Source organism: Malaclemys terrapin, chromosome 1 (assembly GCF_027887155.1).
Source record: "Malaclemys terrapin pileata isolate rMalTer1 chromosome 1, rMalTer1.hap1, whole genome shotgun sequence".
In the NCBI taxonomy this organism is placed as follows: domain Eukaryota; kingdom Metazoa; phylum Chordata; order Testudines; family Emydidae; genus Malaclemys; species Malaclemys terrapin.
Window position 1 is genome coordinate 289907574 of NC_071505.1, and position 27337 is coordinate 289934910.

Below are 27337 nucleotides of genomic sequence, written 5' to 3' on the forward strand. Positions count from 1 at the left end.
TGACATCTAACAAATACTTCCATTTTATTGTGCTACAGAATTACAAGGACTGGTGTTGTATTTAGTACAAGACCTACATCAGCCTCCTCCTTCTAAAGATTTAAAGTTTTCTAAATGTTCAATGAGAGCCTCCATCTCTGCAGACTCCAACAACCTGTTGATTAGCTCGTCCAGTGCGCCCTCACCACAGAGAAATTCCTATCAAACCAAAGAGAGAAGCATTAATGATTAGTATAGACCAGTATTTTTTGAATGCTGATCAATCAATACAAATTCCTGGAATATATTTGCACGGAGCCTAATCTTTATGCATCAACCCATCAATCTTGCATTACTCCCCTGCTGTGACATCAGTTTTGGGTGGTATAAATGAGTCAGTTGAAGGCATGCTGCTGAAGAACGGCACACGGTTACATAGCATCTTCTTGGCAATAACAAAAGGAATTACTGGCACCATCTTGCATCTGTCAAACCCCATTGCCTAAAACAAGTTAACTAATCTAGCAATTTGTGGAGTAAGGGACTATTCAAAGTGAGTAAAGGGATCAGAACAGGATCCTAAAAAATAAGATGAACAAGTAAATAATCTAAATTGTCATGTTATTTATTGAACCTGGTCCGATTCTCCCCCACACTGTTGTTTTTGTAATGATCCTCACTTGTATGTCACATCTTAACATACTGTAAATATTCCAGGGCAGGGATCTGTACTCCTCTGTGTTCTCGCCTAGCTCATTGTTCAGCACAATTAAGTATGTGCTACTTGATCTGTGACAGTAATAATATTAAATCTTAAACCTGAGCAATAAAATTTAAGTCTAATCCTAAAATGTAAATCCAAATCATAGAACAAACTCAATCTTGAAACCCACCCCAAGAGTTAAAAATCAATCCAAAACCTACTAGCCCAAAAGTTAAAATCATTCCAAAATCTACCTATAAACTGAACTCACACAGAATACTAGCGTATCATGTATTTGTTCAGCACATTCAAGTGAAAAAAATATAACCATATATAGAATTTTACCCAGAAATAGGTCAGATAACCTTAAAAATAAACTTTTCTGTTTCCTTTAAAGGTGACCTGCAAAGTCCAAAAAAATAAATTTTAAAAAAGTGTGCTTGTGTGTGTTTTTTGCCTCTATACCATATAAAGACAGTCTGGAAGTGGTGGGTTTTTAATTTGTAAACAAACTTCTTCTTGCTTTTTTGCCCTACAAATATCAGGAACGTCAAGTCTAGTCCTCCCTGGTTTGGTGAAGGACTCACTGAATATCTCAGGTGAGTACTGTGTGCTTTATCAGGCCTTCTTTATACAACAGAGAAACAAAAAACAAAAGAATGGGGCTAGTGATTTTTTTTCTTTTGTAGCTCACCTTTAATAATATATCACAATGGATGGAAAGAAAGATATAGGCTTTCCCAACCCATAACGATGTTCAGTAGTTAGTGGCATTCAATGGTACTTCCCAATTTATGTCCACTCTTAGCTTCTTAACAAATTTAGTAATTACTTTCACAAGATTAACTCTGGCTAATGATGTAATAAGAATTTATATAGGTACACACACACTGTCTCTCTTGAAAAGATTTTATATGTATTATCATAAATATAACTACCTTGATATTGCGGACGTCATATGAGATCCTGTGATCAGTGACTCTGTCCTGGGTGAAGTTATAGGTACGAATTCTCTCTGACTGGGCTCTTGTCCCTATCTGTACAACAACAACAACTTCTATTATTTTTTTGAGTTTTAAAAACAAAAACCCTTCAAAAGCAGCACGAGCACCTTTAAACTGGATTGTAATAGATCAGCCTGTTCTGTAGATACATACAGTACTTAAACACTCAGATTATTAATCAGATAATTGTCTCTTACACATTTTGGTCTACTGTATAAATATAAATTTTGCCAAGGTTTAAGACATTACCTCCCCCCACCATTTCTGAATTGGCTCTGTAGTGATAACAGGCATTAAAAAGTAGTTTAAGAAGCCAAAGTTGTCACTAATGTCAGCAAATATGTCTACACACAAATTAGGTCAACCAAGTAAGATGATGCTATGTTTACAGTCACTCCTCAGAGCAGAACTGTACTATTGGAACCATCAGTATATACTATACTTTCATTAACAGCCTGATCCTGCAAAAATTTATGCAGGTGAGTAATTTCACATGTAAATAGTCTCATACACGTGCATAGTTACTCCCGTACATATGTGTTTTAAAGCAGTGGGCTTCACTTAGTATCCATTGACTTTGATGGGCACTTGACAGGCCTGCAGGGCCAGAATTTGAAAGGTATTTAGGTGCTTAGTCAGCCTGAAAATTCCAATAGGTGCCTAGTCACCTAAACAAACTTGAAAATCCCACTAGTTGCCTAGCTGCATCTTTAAGTGCCTAAATACCTTTCAAATTCTGGCCCTCGGTTACTAAAGAAAATATAATTACTTATAACTTTTGCTGGCAAAGAAAACCATGGTTGAACTAGTCAAGCAGTTTCCATTATAACCATCCATTTTTAAAGAACACTCAAACTTTCTGAATAAATATTTTTTCAGCTGAAATGTTCCACAGTTGATCTCAGCTCAAAGATGCATTTGGGGGCAATTTGAGAAGAACGGTGTAGAGCTGTTCTTCAGTATCACAAGACTGAAAATATTTTCCCATTTTAAAAGTGAAAAGCCTTTAGCCGGTGCCAGCTCACTGTTTACATCTTCCATTCTGAATGGCTACTATCTTTACAAGGCAAGTAACTTTGCTTGGGACTCTCACAATCCTAGCTAGAAGAAACTGTAGGACTGCAATTCCCACTAATGATAATTAAAGGGGCACTTCTAATTACGTAATCAGCAAACTGAAAATTGTACTCCCTATAACGGGTCGGCAACCTTTCAGAAGTGGTGTGCAGAGTCTTCATTTATTCACTCTAATTTAAGATTTCGCGTGCCAGTAATACATTTTAACATTTTTAGAAGGTCTCTTTCTCTAAGTCTATAGTATGTAAAGTAAATAAGGTTTTTAAAATGTTTAAGAAGCTTCATTTAAAATTAAATTAAAATGCAGAGCCCCCCAGACTGGTGGCCAGGACCCGGGCAGTGTGAATGCCACTGAAAATCAGCTCGCGTGTCGCCTTTGGCACATGTGCCATAGGTTGCCTACCCCTGCCCTATAACAAAGAGATGGTGAAGGAGCCATACTAGAGTATGGCTCAGAAAAATGAACACACGCGAAGGAATAAACAGAGTATTTGTGATATTGGGTGTCCTCTAGTGGTGACAAGATGGAGTTACAAACAAATCTGAAAGTTTCGAAACTGAATTTCAAGTAGTTTTTGGTTTTGTTTTTGTTTTTTAAATGGAGAGTGAGACCTAGGGAAATAGGTGCACAACTTCCATTTAAAATCAACAGAAATTGGGTGCCTAACTCACCTAGGAGATTTTGAAAATCTCACTTGCAACCACATTTATATGTCCAAACAAGAAATTGATTTAATACATGGTGAAACATTAAGGGTAGGAGTTTCATTTTGGATGTCCAATTCCCATTAATTTTAATCGAAAGTGCACATCCAAATCCCTTAGGTAGCTTTGAAAAATCTCAGCCTAAATTCTAAACAACAAGAGATAAAGGCTTCATCAGCTGTAGTGACTGAGTTAATTTAAATACAATCTGCCATTAGTGGTTAAATAACTGACTTGGAAATTTGTAAGTACTGAAGCTTTTTTTTTTTTTAATTGCTTCTGCCCACTGAAGAAGTTCACATTGTAAAGAGCAAGATTCTCAGAGCAAGAGATAAGAATGGTGGTGTACAGGGGGGGAAAAACAACCTTAAAACTTAACTTCAGTTTTAAGGTTAACTTAACTAACTTCAGTTAATTACAAGTTAATCAATATAAATTATTTCTTCCTCCACAGGTTGGCTAAACTTCCAAAAACATAATAAATTATCAGATGGCTCTAACGTGGCAAGATTTTTGGTATCAAGAATGTTCTTATTTTTCCCCACACTCTGCAGGATCCTAGCAATTACTGTATTTTAGAATTGGATTCAGAATGTGCCTACCACAACTCATTGGACCGGATTCTCATTTACACAAAAGCTCCTTTATATCACTTGTTGGTGTAAAAGAGCGTTAAAGTGGATGTAAGTTACATGCAGTTATGAAGTTAGATTTGGTTCATTATATCCACATTAAGGCCCCCCGTACATTGGCAAAGCAACGTAAACTGGCCTCCAAAAGGGCCTGATTCTTATCTACATTTACAAGCACATACTTTCCTTTTTACCTACATCCGTGTGTACACACCTCCCCTACTGCCCACACACACAAAAAAGGGGGATATTATTGTTGCTACCCCTGGAAGCTCAAAGCGATGGCATAATGTCATCTCAAAGTTTCAATAAGGAAAACATGTTGTCACCTGCAGTTTTCTAGCATTCTGCTTTTGGCTGAAGTCTTTCTCAATGATTTGTTGATACAACCTAGTTCTCAGTGTCCGCAGAGCTATTTCTTTGTTCAGTTGCTGTGATCGCTCCTGCTGGCACTCTACTGTTAGTCCTGTGTAGAATTCAAGAGAACACTGATCAAAGACCCATTGTAATAAACAGGATTAATCCTAAAACATTAGTAAAATGAAACCTTTCAGACCTCTTGCTCTTACTCTAAGGGCCTGTTCACACTAGGATAAAAGGTGTGTTTTTAAAACATTTTAGCTAAAACATTTTAGTTAGTATATTTTAGAACTGTAGTGTAAATGGGACAAGTTTTAACACAGCTGGTAGAGGTGAACTTGAGAGGTTTTTTTTATTAGGGTTCATTGGACCACTTTTAATTATGATGCTGCATCTGGGAGTCCAGGGTTCATCTAAACCAGCTAACATGTTAAAATATAATTTGCCCTGTCTACACTAGGATGTTTCAAATAATAATATAGGGTTACACTGCGTGTGTGTGTAATTATATAGCACTTTTCATCAACAGATCTCAAAGCACTTTACACAAGGAGATACTTATCTCAGTCCTTTGTTTACATAGGACCTGATGCTGCAAACTGTACCCTCCATTGTCACTAACTTTAATGAGAGTTAAGGGTCCTCAGTTTATAGAAGTTATTTACATCTTCCACGATGTCCCTGTCTCACTGCAAAGTGTGGTCCATTTATTAAGTGTGTCACATTGTAAAGATAAAATTGATCATGCAATTTTTGACAAACGAACACACACCCCTGCAAAAAATGAGAAGGGCCACCTGACTTTCTCTGTATTGGCTGCTGTCCTGCCAGCTGTTCTGTGCAGACAGACCCCAGTGCCTAAAGTGAAGCCGCATGTAGGATCAGAGCCTTTGATTTGGGGATCTAGGTTGTGTGCATCTATGCACTAAAAGGCAAAGGTTAAAAATACAAAATCCCAAACACACTTACCAGTGGGAATATGAACTATTCTCACAGCACTGTCCGTTGTGTTAACATGTTGCCCTCCTGCACCTTTGGCCCTAAAAGTATCTATACGCAAATCCTTAGGATACACTTTAACGTCTACCTAGAGTCAAAGAAAATTAAGTTACCATCTGCTCATAACTATTTTAAAGAGATACGATCAGTTTAAAAACACCACTTCTGTCCAAAAGTTGCTTGCCTCCCATTGTTACCAGTAATACCTACGTTACTCTAACTGAAAGAAATTAGTGAATAAACAACATTTCTGTTCTTTTCCATTTGTTTACTCTGTGCCTTTGATAATTATTTGTGTGTAGTCAATTTCACTGTTTCCCCTGTGCAATCAGTTAGTTTCCCCTGTTTGTGCAAAATCTTTCACATAGCAAGAGGGGCGAGAAAAATCATTAAAGAATAGGAAAATGTTATTGTAAAACCACAACTGACAGGGAGACTCCGAAGCAGATAAAATACCAGAAACTCCTTTTGCTTACACACCAGTGTGGATCTACACTACACCTAAAGGCCCCTATCCTACTAGCACTTATGGATGTGCCTAATTTAACTCCCCTGTGTAGTCCCATTGATTTAAGCACATGTGTAAGTGTTTGCAGGATAAGGGCCTAAAACTGCTGAAGAACAGAGAAAGGCTACTAGTGATTATCTGTATTGTGGTAGCACCTAGAGGCAGGCCCATCCACAGCAATTCTGGGCCCCAGGGCAGAACAGTCAATGGGCCCCCTAGAAAGGATGCGCACGGCATCCTCTACAGTTGGGCCCAGGGGAACCTTCGCTTTTTTTCAGTCTCCTACTGCCTGTGTTTCTGTGGATCATTTTCTCTAATACACGTTTACCAACCAGAGAGATCCTAACTTTCAGCTCTTCCCCATGGGTATCCATCCAGCTGCCTTTCCCATCCACCTGGGATTGGTGGAAGCTCCAGAGCTGCTTCAGAATTTATTTGTTTTTCAGATACCACCCACTCCCTTCCCCATTATATCACCAAAGGAGTTTCTTCTCATTGGCCGTTGGGAGGAGGAGGCAGAATAAACTGTAGTTTCTGTAACTGTGTCACTACCTGAAGGCGCTGTGCCTGGAACCTGCAGTGCAATGTCTCAATACTGAAGAATTCCCTCGCCCCTTCCTTCCCCTGGCCAGGGGCTACCTGATGCCCTAGCCCCCAGCTGTGTGAGAGAGAGAGAGAGAGAGAGAGTGTGTGTGTGTGTGTGTTCAGACAACCGGTCAAAAAACTAGGAATGTATCCAAACGCCATAACTCAGGTCCCAGTGGGGAACCATTACAGCTGTTATTATTCATGCATTTGTATTACAGTAGCACCTCGGGGTCCCAACTGAGATCAGGGCTCTATTGTGCAGGGTGCTGTACACACCCATGGAGACAGTTCCCTGCCCTAGAGAGACTACAGTCTAAACAGAGAAGACAAACAAAGGAAGGATTGCTATCACCATTTTACAGATAGGAAATTGAGGCCCAGAGAGATTTTCTGTCCCCCCTCCCCCCCCGTTCCCTGAACCAGACCACAAGCAGACAGAGAATTCCCCTGCCATGGGCACTGCATTGTGCCATCATAGGCAGCCCTACACTGCACACTCCAGCCGTGGGAGGCAGGAAGTCGAGGGCAAAAAGTAGAACACTGAGCTCCTATGGCTGTACCCCAAGGACCACCCTTCACCTCTGTGTAAAAACTCTTCCAAGAAATAAGCATGAACTTCCAAGACATGACAATAAATACACTGAAAAGCAGTCAAGCTGTTTGAGCCATTCCTAAATCCTACAGCTAAAAGAATCCCAACACTCTACGTTTGTGGCACACAATTCTGCACATATACTCATTTGCATATGCAACAATCTGAAAAGGAGGTCAAACTGAGGTTCCTTTAAAAATATGGCCCTTTATGCCTAAATTTAGGAAATACTTAATATAATGTTGCCTAAAGGTTACAGCAGCACACTGGGTTCTCTCCGTCTGTGACACTGACTCATTGGGTTTCCTTAGGCAAGTCATTTAATCTCCCTGAGCCAAATTCATTGTGACACTGTGTTCAGGGCTAATCCCCATCCTTCTGCCAATTTCCCACCCAGAACATGAAGGAAAATCCCAACTAAAAGTCTGGCTGAAACAAACAAAGTACTAATATATGGGAGAGGGAGGGTCCCAACATATTTACCTACTGTGTGCTCATGGGCTTTATAAACCCACAGCTGTGGATGTATGAAAATTCTCATGATGATCCCCCAAGGCCTGTATGTCCCTCTTTGACATGTTACTCATGCACCAGTTGAAACTCTTTTTGGAGCATTACACTCTTACTCATAGAGTCCAAGGCTGTGATCAGCTAGGAGTCTGACCTCCTGCATAACACAAGCCCCGGAATTTCCCCAAAACAATTCCCACAGCAGATCTTTTAGATCTTGATTTTAAAATGGTCAGCGATGGAGCACCCACCAGGATTATTATTAGTGAACATAAATAAATCCTCTGGTGAGATTCCATCACTGTTCCCTTTACAACAGTCCCAACAGCAACACATCCCCACCCCCAACTACCAGCCCCGATCTCCAATCATCCCATCACCCCCAAATACTAGTGATAATCCCCTAATGAAATCAGCCACATGACCCCAAAGAACTGCCACCAGCCCCAAACTGAAATAGCCTCAAACACCACCCCCACCACCAGCCCTGCGCTGTCACCGAATCACCCTCCCCTTCCTTCCCCCTTCCCAGACTCACCCTGCCCTCTCCTCCCTGGCGGGCCCCAAAGCCCGACTGGCGCCCAAGATGGCGCTGCCAGTGCCTTTGCTGAAGATGTTGGTCCAGCAGCTGCTGGATCCTGAATCCGATCTCGAGTCTTCCCCTCAGCGGTCCTGTGCCCAGCACCTTCCCCACAGCCGTCCCTGCCTACCTCTGCCCCCCACCCCAGCTCTTTTCACTTCCCAGCCCAGTTCCCCGCCGCCATCCCCAGCCTGGTTCTTCCACCTCCCCGAGCCCGGCTGCCTCCCCAGCATGGATGCAGAAAAAGACGGTTACCCACCGTTGTAACTGTTGTTCTTCGAGATGTGTTGCTCATATCCATTCCAATTAGGTGTGCGCGCGCTGCGTGCACGATCGTCGGATAATTTTCTACCCTAGCAACACCGGCGGGTCGGCTGTGGAGCCCCCTAGAGTGGCGCCTTCATGGCGCTGAATATATACCCCAGCCGACCCAGCGCCCCCTCAGTTCCTTCTTGCCGGCTACTCCGACAGTGGGGAAGGGGGGCGGGTTTGGAATGGATATGAGCAACACATCTCGAAGAACAACAGTTACAATGGTGAGTAACCGTCTTTTCTTCTTCGAGTGCTTGCTCATATCGATTCCAATTAGGTGACTCCCAAGCCCAACTTAGGTGGTGGGGTCGGAGTGAGACATTGCTGTGTGCAAAACCGCTGATCCGAATGCAGCATCGTCCCTGGACTGCTGCACTAGTGCATAGTGAGCTGTAAATGTGTGGACTGATGACCAAACTGCAGCTCTACAAATGTCCTGGATCGGAACTTGAGCCAGGAAAGCAGTCGAGGAAGCTTGGGCCCTCGTGGAGTGAGCGGTGAGGTGCGGTGTTGAGACACCTGCCAGGTCATAGCAAGTCCGGATGCAAGACGTAATCCAGGAGGATAGGCGTTGTGAGGAGACCGGTAAGCCTTTCATTCGGTCGGCCACTGCAACGAAGAGTTGCGTCGTCTTTCTAAAGTGCCTTGTGCGGTCAATATAGAAAGCCAGGGCCCTGCGTACGTCCAGAGAATGCAAACGTTGATCCTGGCGAGTAGCATGTGGTTTAGGATGAAAGACCGGAAGAAATATATCCTGATTGATATGAAATGGAGAAACCACCTTAGGGAGAAAGGCAGGATGTGGACGAAGCTGCACTTTATCCTTATGGAAAACTGTGTAAGGGGGCTCGGATGTAAGCGCCCTGAGTTCAGAAACGCGCCTTGCTGAGGTGATGGCTACGAGGAAGGCTGTCTTCCAGGATAGGTACAGAAGTGAACAGGTGGCCAGTGGCTCAAATGGAGGACCTGTGAGCTTGGAGAGAACCAGGTTGAGGTCCCACGTCGGAACGGGCTGACGTTGTTGTGGGTACATCCGGTCTAAGCCCTTGAGGAATCTAACGACCATCAGGTTAGAGAATACCGAGGACACGAGTTCCCCTGGGTGAAAGGCCGATATAGCGGCCAGGTGAACTCTAATTGAAGATATCGCCAACCCCTGCTGTTTTAGGGAGAGGAGATATTCCAATATGAGAGGAATAGGTGCCTGTAACGGGGACGTGGCTCGTTGTTCGCACCAACAGGAGAACCGCTTCCACTTGGCCAAGTACGTGGCTCGTGTTGAGGGCTTCCTACTGCTCAACAGAATCTGTTGGACCGAGAGTGAGCATTGTTGCTCTGCCTGGGTGAACCATGGAGCAGCCACGCCGTGAGGTGAAGAGATTGTAGGTCGGGGTGACGCAGCCAGCCGTGGTCCTGAGAGATGAGATCTGGACATAATGGAAGCGGGATCGGTGTCTGAACCGAGAGTTCCAACAGTGTGGTGTACCAATGTTGTCTCGGCCACGCTGGAGCGACCAGAATTACCTGTGCCTGGTCTCTGCGCAATTTGAGCAGTACCTTGTGGACCAGAGGAAACGGAGGGAAGGCATAAAACAGGTGGTCTTTCCAGGGAAGGAGAAACGCATCCGAGAGGGAGCCCGGAGCTCGACCTTGCAGGGAGCAGAACACGTGGCACTTCCTGTTGTCTCGAGATGCAAACAGGTCTATCTGGGGAAACCCCCACTTCTGGAAAACGGAATGTATGATGTCCGGACGGATAGACCACTCGTGCGTCTGAAAGGACCTGCTGAGTCGGTCCGCTAAAGTGTTCTGGACTCCAGGGAGGAACGATGCCGTGAGATGGATTGAGTGGGCGATGCAGAAGTCCCATAGGCGAATCGCCTCTTGGCATAGAGTCGACGAACGTGCTCCTCCTTGCCTGTTGATGTAAAACATGGCCGTGGTGTTGTCGATGAGAACTAACACACAGCGGCCACGTAGGAGATTGAGAAATGCCTGGCACGCCAGGCGCACCGCCATCAGTTCCCGAACATTGATGTGCAGGGCTAGCTGGGGTGCAGTCCACAGGCCCTGGGTATGGTGTTCGTTGAGATGGGCGCCCCAACCCAGAGATGAAGCGTCTGTGACCAGGTGCAGAGAGGGTTGTGGGGCGTGAAACGGCATCCCCTCGCAAACCACACTGTGATCTAGCCACCAGGTGAGGGAGGTCAAGACCGAGTTCGGGACCGTGACCACCAAGTTCAGGCTGTCCCGATGTGGGCGGTATACCGATGACACCCAGGTCTGGAGTGGGCGAAGCCGAAGTCTGGCATGTCTGGTTACGTACGTGCAGGAAGCCATGTGACCCAGCAGGGTGAGGCACGACCTCACCGTGGTAGTTGGGAAGGCCCTGAGCCCTTGAATGAGGCTCGTGATGGTACAAAAGCGGTTGTCCGGTAGGATGGCTTGTGCACGTCTGGAGTCTAGGACTGCGCCGATGAATTCTATTCTCTGGGTAGGTTCTAGAGTGGATTTGTCCTTGTTGAGTAGGATGCCCAACTTGTTGAATGTGTGCACTATCATGTGGACGTGAGCTCGAACTTGCTCTTTGGTGCGGCTGCGTACCAGCCAGTCGTCTAAGTACGGAAACACCTGTATCCCTTGTCGACAAAGGTATGCTGCCACGACAGCCATACATTTCGTGAACACTCTTGGGGCCGAGGATAGGCCGAAGGGAAGGACCGCAAATTGATAGTGCACCTTGCTTACCACGAATCGCAGGAAGTGTCTGTGGGGCGGGTAAATTGCAATATGAAAGTATGCGTCTTTCATGTCGAGGGCGGCGAACCAGTCTCCAGGATCGAGGGAAGGGATAATGGTTCCTAAGGAGACCATGCGGAACTTCAACTTTACTATAAATTTGTTGAGTCCGCGCAAGTCCAAGATGGGTCTCAGACCCCCTTTGGACTTGGGGATCAGGAAGTAACGGGAATAAAATCCCCTGCCCCTTAACTCTACTGGAACCTCCTCTATGGCCCCCATAGCAAGGAGCGTGGAAACCTCCTGTATAAGAAGTTGCTCGTGAGAAGGGTCCCTGAAGAGGGACGGGGAAGGGGGGGTGGGAGGGAGGGATTGAAGAAAACTGGATAGCGTATCCCCTCTCCACCGTGCGAAGGACCCAACGGTCCGAAGTTATAAGGGACCAAGCACAGTGGAAGTGGGAGAGGCGATCCCGAAAGGAGGAGGCTGGATCCTGGGGGATGACTGGGGCGCCGTCCTCGACCGCACCTTCAAAAGTTCTGCCTGGGGCCTGCGGGTGGCCTTGGTGGCCCTTGGTTCTGACCAGGTTGAGGGCCGGTCCACCTTCTTCTACCACCTCGCCCCCGCCTCCGGGCAGAGTCCTGTCTCTGACGAGGTGGGGGGGGGGGTAGAAGCGCTGAGGCTGAGGCCTAAATGGCCTGCGCTGAGGACCCGCAACGTGCATCCCCAGGGAGCGCATGATTGTCCTGGAGTCCTTGAGGCTCTGCAGGCGAGAGTCCGTCTTATCAGAGAACAACCCATGTCCCTCAAAGGGCAAATCCTGCAGGGTTTGTTGCAACTCAGGGGGCAAACCCGAAACTTGGAGCCAGGAGGTCCTTCGCATAGCGATACCTGACGCCAGGGTTCTCGCAGCCGAGTCACTTGCTGTGAGTGCGGTGCTGACGGGGTCCGGTGCCGTGGAGGCTTGTCCGACGCCACTCGCGTAGTCGGAATGGTCGGTGCCGCCGGGGCACTGCGCACCGAGGCGCTTGGTGCTGGGGCTTGACGCGCCGATGGAGCGTCCGGGCTAAGTGCCGCCTCCATAAGGAGTTGCCGAAACCGAAAGTCCCGCTCCTTCTTGGTTCTCGGTCTGAAGGCCTTACAGATCTTACACTTATCTGTCTGATGGGACTCCCCCAGGCACTTCAGACACGAGTCGTGCGGGTCATTTGTTGGCATAGGCTTAGCGCAGGACGCGCACTGTTTGAAGCCGGGAGCCTTGGGCATGAGCCCGGCCACGCGCCGGGGGAAAAAGGGGGAGACACCTCGCCCCCTTAATCCCCTTTAACTATACAACAACTATTAATAAAGTGAATTAAACAACTATCTAACTATATACAACTAGAACTATAACTATAACTATCAATAAACGGAATAAGCTAGGGAGAGTGGAGAACAGCTACGCCGCGCTCCACAGTTCCAACGACCGTCAGGGGCGGTAAGAAGGAACTGAGGGGGCGCCGGGTCGGCTGGGGTATATATTCAGCGCCATGAAGGCGCCACTCTAGGGGGCTCCACAGCCGACCCGCCGGTGTTGCTAGGGTAGAAAATTCTCCGACGATCGTGCACGCGGCGCGCGCACACCTAATTGGAATCGATATGAGCAAGCACTCGAAGAAGAAGTTTTGCTCCTGGATACAAAGTTGCAGCGATTGTTGCCGCCACCGGCCCAGCTCTTCCCCCTGGCTCTGCCCCCCAGCGCAGCTGGGGGGGGCTGCTTCCTCGACACACCCTCCAGTGCCCCTCCTACCCAGCCCTCTCCAGCAGGGTGCATGGAGTCTCGTGGGCCGGTGCGGGGACTCAGGAGCGTGCGCCTAGGAGCCCTGCGGCCTGCCTGGGCGATTTAAAATGGCCTGGGGCTCCTGGCCACCACTACCACAACAGTGGCCAGGACCCCCCGGGCCCTTTTAAATCACCTGGGCCCCTGGGCAATTGCCCCCTTTGTCTCCCTCCCCTCTCCCCCGTTGGAGGGCCTGCCTAGAGGCCAAGGGCTTCACTGTTCAAGGCACTCTACAAACATATGTACAAACTTTGTCAAGTCAATGGTTCTTATGTTACTAAACTGTCTAGGCATTTTTGAAAATTACAGCTTAGGTACAAGTTTAATTTTAAGCACCAGGTTTGAAGATTTTGGCTGAGGTCTATGCCAGGAAAGGTAGGGTTAGAAGGGCCTTAAAAGCTAAGACAAGTAGTTCATACTTGATGTGGTGGAAAAGGGGGAGCCAGTGGAGGCATGCAAAGCGGGAAGTGATCTGGTCAAAGTGACAAGCCTGGAAGATGATTTTTGCTGCCGTGTTTTTAATGGATCTAAGTGAAACAAGACCAAAAGGGAGTTTGCAGCAGTGAAGAGCGAGACACTGAGGGCCTGGACCAGAGTTTCAGCTGTATGGACTGAGAAGAAAGGCTGGATCTTGGAAAAGTACAGAAATGAGGGCAAGATTTAGACACAATTTAGATGTGTGGTAAAGGGCTGAGCTGAAGGTGATACCTACATTCTAGGTCTGAGTGATGTGGGGAGGGTAGTGTTGTCCACAGTGATTGAGAAAGGAGGGAGAGGGGAGAGCTTGCAGGGAAAGAGTAAGAGCCATGTTGAGTTTAAGCTGGACATCCACAAGGAGATTTCAGAAAAACAGCCCAAAGCGCTAGTTCAGATTTAGAGTGTATCTAAGCAGAGGAAAGAACCAATAATAAGATGTGTGATTGAAAAGAAAAAAGAATATTCAGAAAGGTTGATTGTATCATAGGTATCATACCAAACTTTTGTCTGGTTGTACTCCCAAGCCTCAATACATTCTTTAATTTAGAATCTGTTTTACTCCTAGTGAGTCAGTTTTGTGAATGCCAGGAGCTGGAGAGCTTAACAACATTAACTTCCATAGAATCATAGACGTGTAAGACTGGAATGGACCTCGAGATACCATCTAGTCCAGTCTCCTGCATTCAGGGCAGGACTATGTACTAGACGAAACCTGATAGGTATTTGTCTAACCTCTTCTTAAAAACCTCCAATGACAGATATTTCACAACCTCCCTAGGCAATTTGTTTCAAAGCTCAACTACCCTGACAGTTAGGAAGTTTTTCCTAATGTCTAACCTAAACCTCCCTTGCTACAATTTAAGCCCATTGCTTCTTGTCCTATCCTTAGAGGTGAACGAGAACAATTTTTTGCCCTCCTTGTAACAACCTTTTATGTACATGAAAACTGTTACGTATGCCCTCACAAACCCAATTTTTTCAATCTTTCCTCATAGGTCATCTTTAATCATTTTTGTTGCTATCATCTGGACTTTCTCCAACTTGTTCACATCTTTCCTGAAATGTGGCTCCCAGAACTGGACAATACTCCAGAAGAGGTCTAATCAGCGCGGAGTGGAGCAGAACTACTTCTCATGTCTTGCTTACAACACTCCTGCTAATACATCCCAGAATAATGTTGCTTTTCTTGCAATGTTACACTGTTCACTTATATTTAGCTTGTGATCCACTATGACCACCAGATCCCTTTCTGCAGTACTCCTTCCTAGGCAGCATTTCCCATTTTGTATGTATACAGCTGATTGTTTCTTCCTAAGTGAAATACTTTGCATTTGTCTTTATTGAATTTCATCCTATTTACTTCAGACCATTTCTCCAGTTTGTCCAAATCATTTTGAATTTTAATCCTATCCTCCAAAGCAACTCCTCCCAGCTTGATATCATCCACAAACTTTATAAGTGTACTCTCTATGCCATTATCTAAATCACTGATGAAGATATTGAACAAAACTGGGCCCAGGACCAATGCCTGTGGGACCCCACTCAATATGCCTTCTAGCTTCACTGTGAAACACTGATAACTACTCTCTGGGAACAGTTTTCCAACCAGTTATGCACCCACGGTATAGTAGCTCCATATAGGCTGTATCTCCCTAGTTTGTTTATGAGAAGGTCATGCGAGTATCAAAAGCCTTACTAAAGTCAAGATGTACCACATCTACCATTTCCCCCCTATCCACAAGGCTTGTTACCCTCTCAAAAAAAAAGCTCTTAGGTTGGTTTGATACAATTTGTTCTTGACAAATCCATACTGACTGTTACTTATCTTATTATCTTCTAGGTGTTTGAAAATTATTGGTTGGCTATTTGCTCCATTATCTTTCTGCATACTGAAGTTAAGCTGACTAGTCTGTATCCTTATGCCCTTGAATTGCACTGTACCTCAGGCAGTAGTGGATTTCTAAAAAGTTGCTTTTGAGGATCCAGTAAAGTTTGTAGGGAATCATTTAGCCAGGTGCTGAGTCACAGCCTTGCACAGAAGAAAAGCTTGTGTATCCTTTGTTGGGACTTGACAATACACGCTGGCACCAATAAAATAATAGCAGTAACTTAGCTTAGTCCTTGGGGTTCGTTGTTTTAAATATAACACTCAAATGCCAAAAAGAAAAGCCAGGAAGACACTTCAATTTTATTCTGATTAAAGGTTAGTTTACCTCCTCTGGCTGAGGTAGGACAACAACTGACATTGTCCCAGTGTGAATACGCTGCATTCTTGACGATAGGCCAGTCTCAGGAATTCGCTGAACTCTGTGAGTCCCTCCTTCATATTTCAAATACCTGTAGACACAGTCTCCCGAAATATGAGCAGCTGCATGGTGCAATCCGCCTTTAAAGACAAATAATGCATAAGAGATATAATCCAAAGACACAGCTTTAACTTAGTCTTATTGGCAGAAAGAACAGAACATTATCATACCAATCTCAGCTGGTGTGTAGTTCAGAATGTCAAAAGTCCAACATTTATAATCTGCATAATTCTGGTACATCTCAAACATTTCTTTGGTGAACTGTTGGCAAATGTCACCTAAAAAATTAAATATTTAGACAGCGCAACATGAAATATAAATTTATAGACTCTTCCCTGAAAATTACCAGTTTTTAGCATTAGCAGTAACTCTAAAGACCACTGTCGTTGGAGATAATTTATCTGCATAAAGCACTAATACTCATCTCTACAAAGTGCTATTTTACATTATTAAAATGTAAGAGAAACAACTGAAGCCTTGAAAACCTGGATTGAGGTTTGGTGTAACCTTTACTTGTGATGACTTTGCTGACCTCCAGTGGTTCTGCCTGATGTCACTTCTAATATAACATCACTTTCATCATGTTTCTCCCTTGGCACTATACTCTGGAAAAGCTGAAAAGAAAGAAAATATATTAGTTTCTCCCTTCCTGACCAAATTTACAGCCAGTCCTCATGGTTGCATCAGTCTGAACATGCACAAACCCCAGACTTGTAAATGCAAATCAGGTATTTAGGAGTGAAAAATGCCCAGTCAGTGTTGTAGTCTGAGATTCCTGGCACACAACGGTGAGATTTTGGTGTGTTAATGGAGACTAACTGAAAATTTGACCCCACAATGCCAAGCATGAGACCACCAAATCAGCCACTGCAGCCTCCCTTGTGAACATAATGATATTAGCCAGGAAAGTCAGTTCACACTGACACTGACCTTATTTTTCAGATGATTCTATTTCATACAATCAGATTATCTTAATTTTCTAAAATACAGACACTTGAGTCACAACATAAATCCTTCCACTGGATTTCTTTCAGCTTCTCTTACTACAATTATTTTCACACACTGGTCTCATTTAACTGAAGAAAATGATAAAGAATTGAAAGTTCCACGAGGATAAAGCCTTTCCAGACATGTCTGTACACTCTCTGCTGCCATGAACAATTGGCAGAACTCCATGCCACGTCTTCATAGCATAGTGGTTCACTGTTACAGACTTTTCAATGACAGCAAATGAACAAGCACACATACAAAAAGTGTCTAAAAGAAAGAGCTTCTAAGGTGCATTTGGCAGTAGAGAGACTTTCCAACAGTGCACATTTCCAGGTCTTTTCCAGTGAGAAAACAGAAGCTAGACCTGTTTCTTTAACGGCAAGTGTTATAGTCTGCTGTTAAGAAAATCTTGCCTGGAACAATAAAATCGCATGGCTGTATGAAGACTTGTAAATGAAGATGTCAAGAGATGTTCATCTTAAAGACTCTGTACCTTCACCTCTAGCTCACCTTTTTGCAAAATGTGTTGATTTTTTGGTTAATGATTTCCTTCTCTTCTAAGGCAAGTTCTAGCAGCTGTTTTTCATCTGTGCTGTCTAGCTCTAAATTCCAATGATAGAAATAAATGTTAACCAATCTTATTTAGTTTAGAGCACATTGTAATACAAATGCCAAATTACACCTATTACAATGGAGAACAGCTTCCATTGCAGGGAATTGCTTATTCTCAGTATAAAATACCAAATAACGACAGAAGCATAAGATGATGTATATTACTAATTAAATGTTAGCCCTGGATGGCTTGGGAGACTGGAAATGGGGCACAGAGGATTTTACCTCTACGTCTCAAGTTCAAACCTAGCCAAAGTCAGTAGCAGGTAAAAGTTATTCCCCGTGCCACAGCTCTTCACAGGCATATGTGAAACAAATTGATAATCTAATTCCTACTAAAACTAATCACTATTTACACTAATTGGCAAACTTGTTGGCAGCCTCAACAGTGAGGCTACGAACTGAATGGGCGGGTATCCAGAACTATCCCGTTACTGAGAATGAATGGGGTCTGGAGAAGAGAAGAGAATCATAAATTATCAGGGTTGGAAGGGACCTCAGGAGGTCATCCAGTCCAACCCCCTGCTCAAAGCAGAACCAATCCCCAGATGGATTTTTGCCCCGATCCCTAAATGGCCCCCTCAAGGATTGAACTCACAACCCTGTGTTTAGCAGGCCAATGCTCAACCCAATACATCAGGATTTTTATCTGTGTGTTTGTTTTTAAAAGTAAATTTATGGTGGATCAACAACGCTGGAGACCAACATCCTCTATTTTACCAAAGGAAGAGGAAGAGCAAGGGCCATGGCAATCTAAGCTTTTCCACCAATATATCTCATCCTTGATCTAGCATGGGGTGGGCAAATTTCACTGCCAGTGTTGCGTAATTACCAAATTTGTAAGCTCCATTCCTTGCATTTCTTCCTAGTCCTAATATTAATAATGGTATCATCAGCAATTTCTGCTACCTTGCTTTCCCCCCCTCTATCTTCCACATCATCAGTCAATATGTTGAAAACCATTGGGCATAGTTTTGATTGTGGGATAACCATTTGTTTATTTCACTCCACATGAGAGTTCTCAAATATCTTCAAGGAACTAGTATTTCACATAAGGTTAAATTGAAGCCTGACAATTCAGGGCCTGGGGTTAAGCATCTCCGAAGAGATGTGCAAAGTCCATAATTTAACAGATATCAATTAACCAAACACCAATATCCAAATTTAAATGACAACGTCAAGTCTGACATGTACTATAAATCATGCCCCCTGCCCAAATAAATAAGCCTTACCTAAAATATGTCCCTAAGAAGAAAATTGTCATTAGCCCTATGAAACAAGGACTACAGTAGTCTTAAAACAAAGTTTCTAGAATATTTTAGCTAAAGACAGCATTCCCGTAACTTTGAATGTATAATGTACATGACACTGACCTGCTCTGCAAAGTTGGTCACTCTGAGGCCTCAAGAGTAGGTGCAGTGGGGCTAAAGCAAAACAAAATGGGAGGATCTAGAAGGCTTTAATAGGGACATGGAGGACCCTCAGGAAAATGTATGTGCCTAGTGTATTGCTCCCTCAGTGACTTGTTTCAAATTCTGGGTAATAAGGCACATCGCATCATAAAAAAAAAACTGCTTTGCATAAACAGATGTATTTTACTTACTTGTACACATGGATTCTATCTCTTGAATTTCTCTTTCTGCCTCTTGTATTTCTTGAAATGCAGCTACAAGGGTGGATAAATGAGTATGTCTTCTGCTCAGAGTACTTCGATCATATTCACTCACTGAGCCACTATTTAACAACTGGCCAACCCGCTGGTATTCTCTGTTTAAGGTCTCTAGATATTTTTCCACAGCTTCATGCTTCCACAGTGCTCTAAAATCCTGATGATATCTCCTTGACCAATCATTAAATGACAGAGTAGGTTTAACTATATTCAGTAAATAATTGCGTCTAAAGATAGATAGTTCCATCATGTGACCTATCCTTTTAGCCAGAGGAGAGCAGTGATGGTGATAGCGATGGAAACAACTAGCAAGCAGACTTCTAAAAAGCCCAACACCTCGGTGAGGTTTCATCTCAGCTTTTACTGTTCACCACCTGAAATTTAAAGCAGATACAATATGGGCTACTTTTTCATTGGATTTTTTTTTTTTAAATGTGTATTTTAAAATGCTAAATAGGGACCAAATCCTGCTCTTAGTTGCATCAGTGTAATGCCATTCCACCTTAGATGGGACTATCCCAGACTTAGGTCTGGAACACACTAGGAACTTTTACTGGCATAGCTATGTTGGTTAGCGGTGTGAAGAAAGTCACATCCCAATTAACATAGCTATGCCGGTGAAAGCTGAAGCACAGACACAGTTATACTGTCAAAAGAGTCCTTTTGCCAGTATAGCTTATTTGATTTGGGGAACTGGTTTAAGCTATTATACTGGCAAAAGAACTTTCTTGCTGATATAAGCTGCATCTACAGTTGGGGGGGTTGCCGGCATAGCTCTGCCAGTATATCTATACCAGAAAACAGTGAACCGCGGCCACTAAGAGCTGCGAGCGGCCGTACCTGCAGACGCTCAGGTAAACAAAGCGTCTTGAGGCCTGCCCGGGGCTTACCCTGAACAAGCCACAAACCAAGTTTGGGAACCACTGCACTAGTTAAGTGAGAGCAGCAGAGCATGGCCATGAGTGTATTAGTAACACTGGCCCTGAGCTTACAACAGATTAATTGGCAAGACTACTGACACATGCATCAATGTTTGCAGGATTGGAGCCATTGCAACAATGCTACATAGCCTACTGTACATACATTTCAAAATTAAACTTACAAATAAGAGACATAAAATAATTTCAATAAATAAAAAGAAAGCAGTCTTAAATACAACTAATTTGTCTGAACTATTCCACAGTGATGCAAGAACAGTAACATAGTACCGGTACTTATTCCTTTTGAAAATTATGGCCATTATTCAGGGAACGGTCTCCATTCCTTCACCAGTTTGTACATTCCACATCACAGATCCTGTTTTGAACCTTTTCCAGTTTGTAACAGGAAGTCCTGATGTTGTGGCCTATCAAGGGGTCTAAACCTGCATCCCATATTCACATGAATAGTCCTTACTCTGACAAGTAGTCCTATTGACTTCAGTGAGACTGTGACACAAGAAAGGATTCATTATGGAACTGAGGGTTCCTATCACCTCTGCCAATACTGTGAGCCCTTCTGTCTTTGTCAATATTTCCTCATCCTTCCTGTGTCAATTTGAGGGGAAACAGGTCACCTTATTTTGGTTGGCAATCCACCATTCCTTCAACTAACGAAACCTTTTCTCAAGGCATTGGTTCAAGAGAGGTCATCTTTTCCCTGCCAAAGGATAGCACTGTACACCATTTTTAAAAGTGTTTTGATCCTGAATTGTAACACATTTAAGGCAAAAAGTATATGTGTTTTCGGGTGAGCTATTTCAAAAGATGAAGGTAATTCCATTTTAGGAGGGGAAAACTCAAGCTTCTATTAACTTGTTTGCAAAAGTTTTAGGGTTTCTTGCAGAAAGAAAACAAAATACTCCATAGGAATGGATTAAGTCAAGGGGAAATTCCATGAAGTTCCCTGTGGAGTTTCCTCTGCATCTTCTCCCCAACAAGGAGAGGTTTGGAGTTTGTGGAGGAAGTAGGAGATGCTGCCTGGAAACCAACATAAAGAGCATCCCAGATAATTATAACCACTGAAGTGGATTATAGGGGAAGAGATCCCCTCTCAGATAACCACATGCTAGGACTTTTCAGAGAAAGAAATCTGAAGAATTGCACTGCCTGAAGTGACAGGGTTTAGAGAGCAATAGGATGACAGGGAACTCCCTCCCCCTGCCTCAAGAAAGGAGGAAGAAGAAATAGTCACCGTCTCACTACAGAATAATCATGAAGGACAAGGTCCTTGTATTTATTTCTGAAGGCCTGATTCTTTGGCGCCTTGTACCTTGTGTCAGTATTTACATCTGTGAAAAATGCTATCACTCTGCTATGGTAACATTTTACACCTACTTCTCAGAGGTGTGATTGACGACACAAAGTGCAAGACTCAGAGAATGAGGGAAGGAACCTTCCCCTGCAACAGTCAAAATTCTCAAGACAGATACAAAAGACCATGAGATTTGTTTTAAATAAATTCCATAATAGTTATACTAATCTCAGTGGGAGTTCTTTGTCTTATCTTCTATTTTTTTAACTCATGGAGACAGAAATATTTTTACAAATTAAATACTTCAGGGTCATTTTCTTTTAACACATCAGACACACATGTGGGCAAGTAGGTATATGCCATGTATGTCACAGCATGCCAGTTTTAATTTCTTGATATCATGGTTTCTTTTGGGTCAGTAGCAGATATTTTTTGTTCACCTTCAGGCCTTTTATTAACATGCCACTATAACTCTCTAATTCCATCCACTGTGTCAGTGATCCTATTGTTTACTATCATGACAAGAAGAGGAGTATTTCAAATTGTTGACCTGTCAGCGTCACAGGCATTGAAGGAATCAGGAAGAATTCCTTTGCACCTCCCACCTTTCATAAGCTGGCTAGATCCTGCTTAGCCCCTGGTATAAATTATAGCAACCTGAGGGCTGCTCTAATTGACACTTGGCTACTGATAGCCCCAAGGGATTGTTCTGGTGGCTGAGAAGAGCCATAGCAGAGCCTACACACCTTTTTCCTTGCCCATATCTTGACATGCTTCTGTCAGAACAATGCGCAATCAGGGCAGTCATCTATAGCCCTGGAATTAATTGCACACCCCCAAATTTAGACCTCACTTAAAAAGAGGCAATTCACTGATGTCAATAGAGTTTCACCTTCTTATACCAGGTCAACTTGGTCCACAATTTTCTATGTTGACTCAATTAACCGCATTATAAAAAATATATGGACCACCACTATGAGAGACAGAGTAACTGATGTTCTGAAAAGCAGAAGTACTCAATAATTCTTTATAATATAGCCTCACCTGAGCTTTTTGGAAATTAAAAACAAACAAAAAATATTATTTTATGATACCTAAACTACTGCGTGGTTCAGACAAACTGCTGGGCGGGTGCACTGCCTAGAAATAATTACACACAAATAATTATCCTTCTCTTAAATAGACAGTCAGATTAAATTTGTCCCAAAATGTAAGTATTTTGAAGTCAAATGTTTACAAGATTTATGGCCAATACACATGTTTCTATTAACTTTTTTTAAATTCTAATTAAAGCTGTTTTTTTTGTTTTGTTTTTTCAAACAAATAAACATTCTCCTGAAATGTTTGCAATCGAAACACTGCAGGCTCCTAGTTAGTGCATCAGAACCAGAAAGTGAAACGGATGGTGAAAAAATTGAGATTGACTAGTACATTTTCACTGTTCAATCAGAGAGATAATAAAAAACAAAGCAAGAAGTAAATTAGATTTTAAAATGTCTTTCAGTTTTAATAATTAAAGGCACTATTAGTAACAGAAAAAATGTAATTCTTAAAAATATTAGTTTTAACGTGATGGTTTTAGTTAAGGTTCATTTATTTCAACTTGAATAATAACTTAAAACACACCTATCCAAGGCTTTAGATGCCCTAGCACACTGCTAACAATACAATTAAATCTCATCAGCATTAAAGTGATCAATTCAGCTAGATAGCTGCTCCCTTCCACCCCTTCATCATTATACGAATATATGATATTTGTAAAGTTAAAATCACTATCTAACTGAAATCTCAGATGCAGTTACAGTTAATTTTAGGTTGCTCTTCTTTTTCCAATTAACCCCTTTGCTCTTTATTCTCCATGCCACCTTCCTTGCAGCAGCTCTCTTCCTAGGACTAACATCCCAGCCCTGCTAGAGGTGATGATACCTTCGTAACCAAGGGCCCTCCTCGAGGTGCATTTTACCAACGAAAATTATAGCACAGAATTTTAAAATAAACTTGCCAAGAGAAGAACAGACGGAGACAGTACCTTATAACATGCAGCCATTACAGAGAGGAAGAGAAAGATTGAAAAGAAACTACCACTCCCAGCATTCTTGCTAAGCACTACAGCTCCCAGAATGCCTCAGTCACAGGGCTGTTAACCCTTTTTTTCATTACAAGCCAGAAAGGAAACATACTCATATATGGAGAATATGCAATTTCTAAAAATATTATTTACGTTTATTATTATTTACTTCTTATTATTTTATTTTATTGTGGCAGTGATCAAAAGCCCCAGCCAAGGTCCTTATTGTGTAGCAGCTGGCACAACAATATAAATAAAATGCATCCTTTCATCACTTGTGTGGAATTCAATATTGTCAAATGCAGCTATTCAAAAATCATGAGTCAGGTCCTTAAAAATCATGAGACTGACTAAAAATCATGCGTTTTCAAAGAATAATCAATTTCAGGTTTTTATTTGACTTGTTGGTTTATGGGTAGTTGCAGGTCAGGAATTTTTTGAGTAAACAGTGTTTTCATGAGAAACTGCCAGTTCTGGGAAGGGATTCAGCTTGCATTTGTATCTCACAGAATTTTTCCTCCTAAACCCTACACTCGTCAGAATGTGCCTTAGACGTTGATGATTTTAAATCATCAAATTATCTTATTACATTAAAATATGATTTAACACTTAAAATCTTGGACAGGTAAATAAAGGTTATTAAATTATATGAAAGTCACAAACACTCATGCACTCAAACTACTAAACTGGCTTAAAAATCAGAAGTAATGCCAACAAAAATTACATCGGTTTCAGTGGCAGCCAACAATAGTTATTACATCTGAATATAGTAAACCTTTAATTAAAAGCGAACATGATTCATTTATTATTAAGCCTGGTTGATAAGGGGGAAAGTAGTATAAAAAAGGAAAACACTTCCTTTATGTAATATAAAAAGATGCCAGAACATGTTTAATAAATAATTATATATGGTGTCAATTAATTTTTCCATAGGCAATTACTGTAAATGGAAATTAGACATGTACTAAAAGAAACATAGATCTCTGTATGCTTACATACCTTATAGCAGTGGTCTCCAAACGTTTCAGGGTTGTGCCCCCTTTACCATTGTCCACGTCACTCTGGGAGCCAGGTCCAAAACAGGGCCGCAGCTCCTGTGGGGGGAGACACAGACAGGGTTAAGGGGGCCAGGGCTGTGGCCGCAGCTGGGAATGGGTCCGGGACCAGGAGCTGGGCAGGGCCGGGAACGGAGCCGCTGTCAGGGGCCAAGCCTGGGAGTGGGGGCGAGAACAGAGCCGTGGCTGGGAGCCGAGGCTGGGGCTGGGAGCGGAGCTGCAGCCAGGCTGAGGTGGGGGCTGGCAGCCATGGCTGTGGCTGGGTGCAGGGTAGAGGCAGGGAGCAGGAGTGGAGCCATGACCGGAATCCAAGGCTGGGGCCAGGGGCTCAGGTCGGGCAGGGGTTGGGAGCAGAGACACGGCCAGGCCACGGCCGGGTGTGGAGCCGAGGCCAGGAGCCAGGGCTACAGCTGAAGGCAGGGCTGGAGCATAGCTGGGAGCGGGGCATGGCTATGTGGTGCTCCAATCTCCATGGGGGCTGGCCCGGGCCCCACCATGCTCCCCAAATGTTCCTTTGTGCCTCCCTACAGGGTGCACCCCACAGTTTGGGGCCACTGCCTTACAGTCTCAGTGAATTAGAGAACCCTTCTCTTTCTGCTGTTGTCTAGGCACTGACGTAAAGAGTTGTCTCACAACCTGTTCTGATTTGGTGGACTTCTGTGCCTCTGCTGAGACCACTGACATCAGGCATACAGCCATACTTCATCATTTATACAGATACTGGTTTATGTTAATATGTTTTGAAATCAAATGATTCACCAGACACAATTACAAGTTTATTATCATTTATATATTGATATAATATTGTTACCCCCTTTTGATCAGAACAGTTAGCCAATATTCAGGGCCTTGTGGGTTGTTTCCATCAGGTGGAAATATTGATGATAGAATCAGGTATTTATTTGATGCAATCCTGTTTATTTATAAAGAATGTGTACAAAGTCCTGTTTCTCTGAACACAGTAGGATCAAATGATAGGAGGCTATCTCCTTGTTTACAATTTCAAGCCTTTCCAGCCAGCACTCTGCCTAAGAAGTTCTCTCTTGGCTTTTTCTCAAGGCCATGCTATAAGTGCTTCTCTTGTTACCTTTCATTTCTTTCTGCTCTCTGGCTGTTTTTTTGTTTTTAACATAGACACAGTTGCAACCAAATCAGTCCCCAGCCCTAGTGTTTGTATTGAGTCTAGTCTTTGTGGCGTCCACTGTTTTTTCTATCACTAAACAAAAGTAGGGTAGCCACCCATCCGGGTTATACCCAGAGAGTCCGGTTTTTGGCTTCTGTGTCCAGGTGCCATTTAGGGTTGCCAGGTGCCTGGTTTTCAACTGGAAAGTTTGGTCGAAAAGCAGACCTGGTAACCCTAAATGGCACCTGAACCAAAAGTCTGCTTACCGCAGGGCGGGGGTAGGTCATTAACCCACACCAACCCCTGCTCAGTTGGGGCCACCTCCTACCTGCAGGTAGGCTCCTTGAGAGGATCCAGTGAATGATGGGGGAGCGGGGGGGAGGGAGAGGAGCAAACAACGGGATGGGGCCTTACGGCAAGAGGCAGAGCAGGGGTGGGGCCTTGAGGTTCCCATTACCAACAATTTGAGAGGTTGTTTGCAACCCTAAACAAAAGGCATTTAATTGTTCCCTCATTGAGCCAGAAGAGAAGGTGGTTAGCATGTCCATCAGCTTCATAGATCAAAGATATGCTTTCTGGGAGCCACCCAACCTCCAGCATAACAACATGATTGGTGTATGCTGTGACATTAGTTTCCCAGACCTGAGAAAAGCTCAAAAGCTTTGTCTTTCTCACCAACAGAAATTGGTCGAAAGAAGATATTACTTCACCCACCTTATCTCTCTAATATCCTGGGACCATCACGACTACAACAACACTGCATACAATAACGGAAGATACTGAATTTTACAATCTGAAATGGAAACTCCACAACATGAGCAGTGACACTGATTTAGTTTCCCAGACCTGAAGAAGAGCTCTGTATAAGCTCAAAAGCTTGTCTCTCTCACCAACGGAAGTTGGGCCAATAAAAAATATTACCTCACACACCTTGTCTAACTAAATACAGTAATTCTGGGAAAATGTTATTGTGCATCTTACTTAACTGGTACCTGTATCCAAGTTATTTTCACAACATCACTTCATTGTTGGTAGTCAGTTAATGTAAACAGAGTTTACTAGCAATAAATGTTTTACTAGACAGCTATATTATTACAAACTAAAAATTTATGTAAAACACACCAAAATATACAGGGTACGTCTAATAAACAGTAAGACATTATTGCAAATGGAACTGGTAGCATGGCCTATAGTTAAGATCACTTAACATTTTCCATTGTTATCTGCTTTAAGTTGCTTATACCTTTGCCAAACTTTAACTGTTTGAGTTGAAATTTTGCTTCTGGGTGTCTGCCACAGGTTGAATTTTTGAACCTCTTTCTAAGAATGAGATTAGGAAAAAATTACATTGTTTTGCCCACATTAAATTTTTAAAAACATTTAATTGAGAAGCTCTAGTTATCATATAATTACAGAAAGTAGCATAATGCATTCCCACAAATGGGCCAAATTAAAGTTCCATGGGCAATGTTAATTCTTCATTTACTAATATTTGTGTGATAGATTTTTCAACATTAACATTCTTTTAACATATTTATTTTGTATACAATTTTAGTTAAGTCATTTTCAAGCAACCTGATGTAAAGGCATATGATAAAAAATAAAAAAATAAAAAACAGTGGTTCAAAAATGAAAAATAAAAGAAAGAAAAACAGGCTTTGAACTAAAATAAATCTCCTTTAGCCCAGATCCTCAAAG

The 27337-nt window shown here is 43.0% G+C and overlaps 1 protein-coding gene across 2 annotated transcripts; it reads right to left on the reverse strand.

Annotated features, from left to right (window-relative positions):
- MTRF1 (mitochondrial translation release factor 1) lies at nt 1–26944 on the reverse strand. 2 transcript variants are annotated; one of them, XM_054013854.1, is made up of 11 exons: nt 26883–26944; nt 24461–24555; nt 19096–19535; nt 17391–17482; nt 16423–16504; nt 16061–16168; nt 15798–15970; nt 5430–5547; nt 4430–4566; nt 1621–1719; nt 1–198 (listed from the first exon to the last, which is right to left on the reverse strand). In XM_054013854.1, exons 3-11 carry the CDS (start codon nt 19511–19513, stop codon nt 79–81), a joined length of 1347 nt encoding a protein of 448 aa, XP_053869829.1. In that variant the 5' UTR covers nt 19514–19535; nt 24461–24555; nt 26883–26944; the 3' UTR covers nt 1–78. The 2 variants fall into 2 exon arrangements, with proteins under 2 accessions (XP_053869829.1, XP_053869838.1); XM_054013863.1 differs by lacking the exons at nt 24461–24555; nt 26883–26944 and adding an exon at nt 23423–23455.
- Nucleotides 26945–27337: the final 393 nt, after the last annotated feature.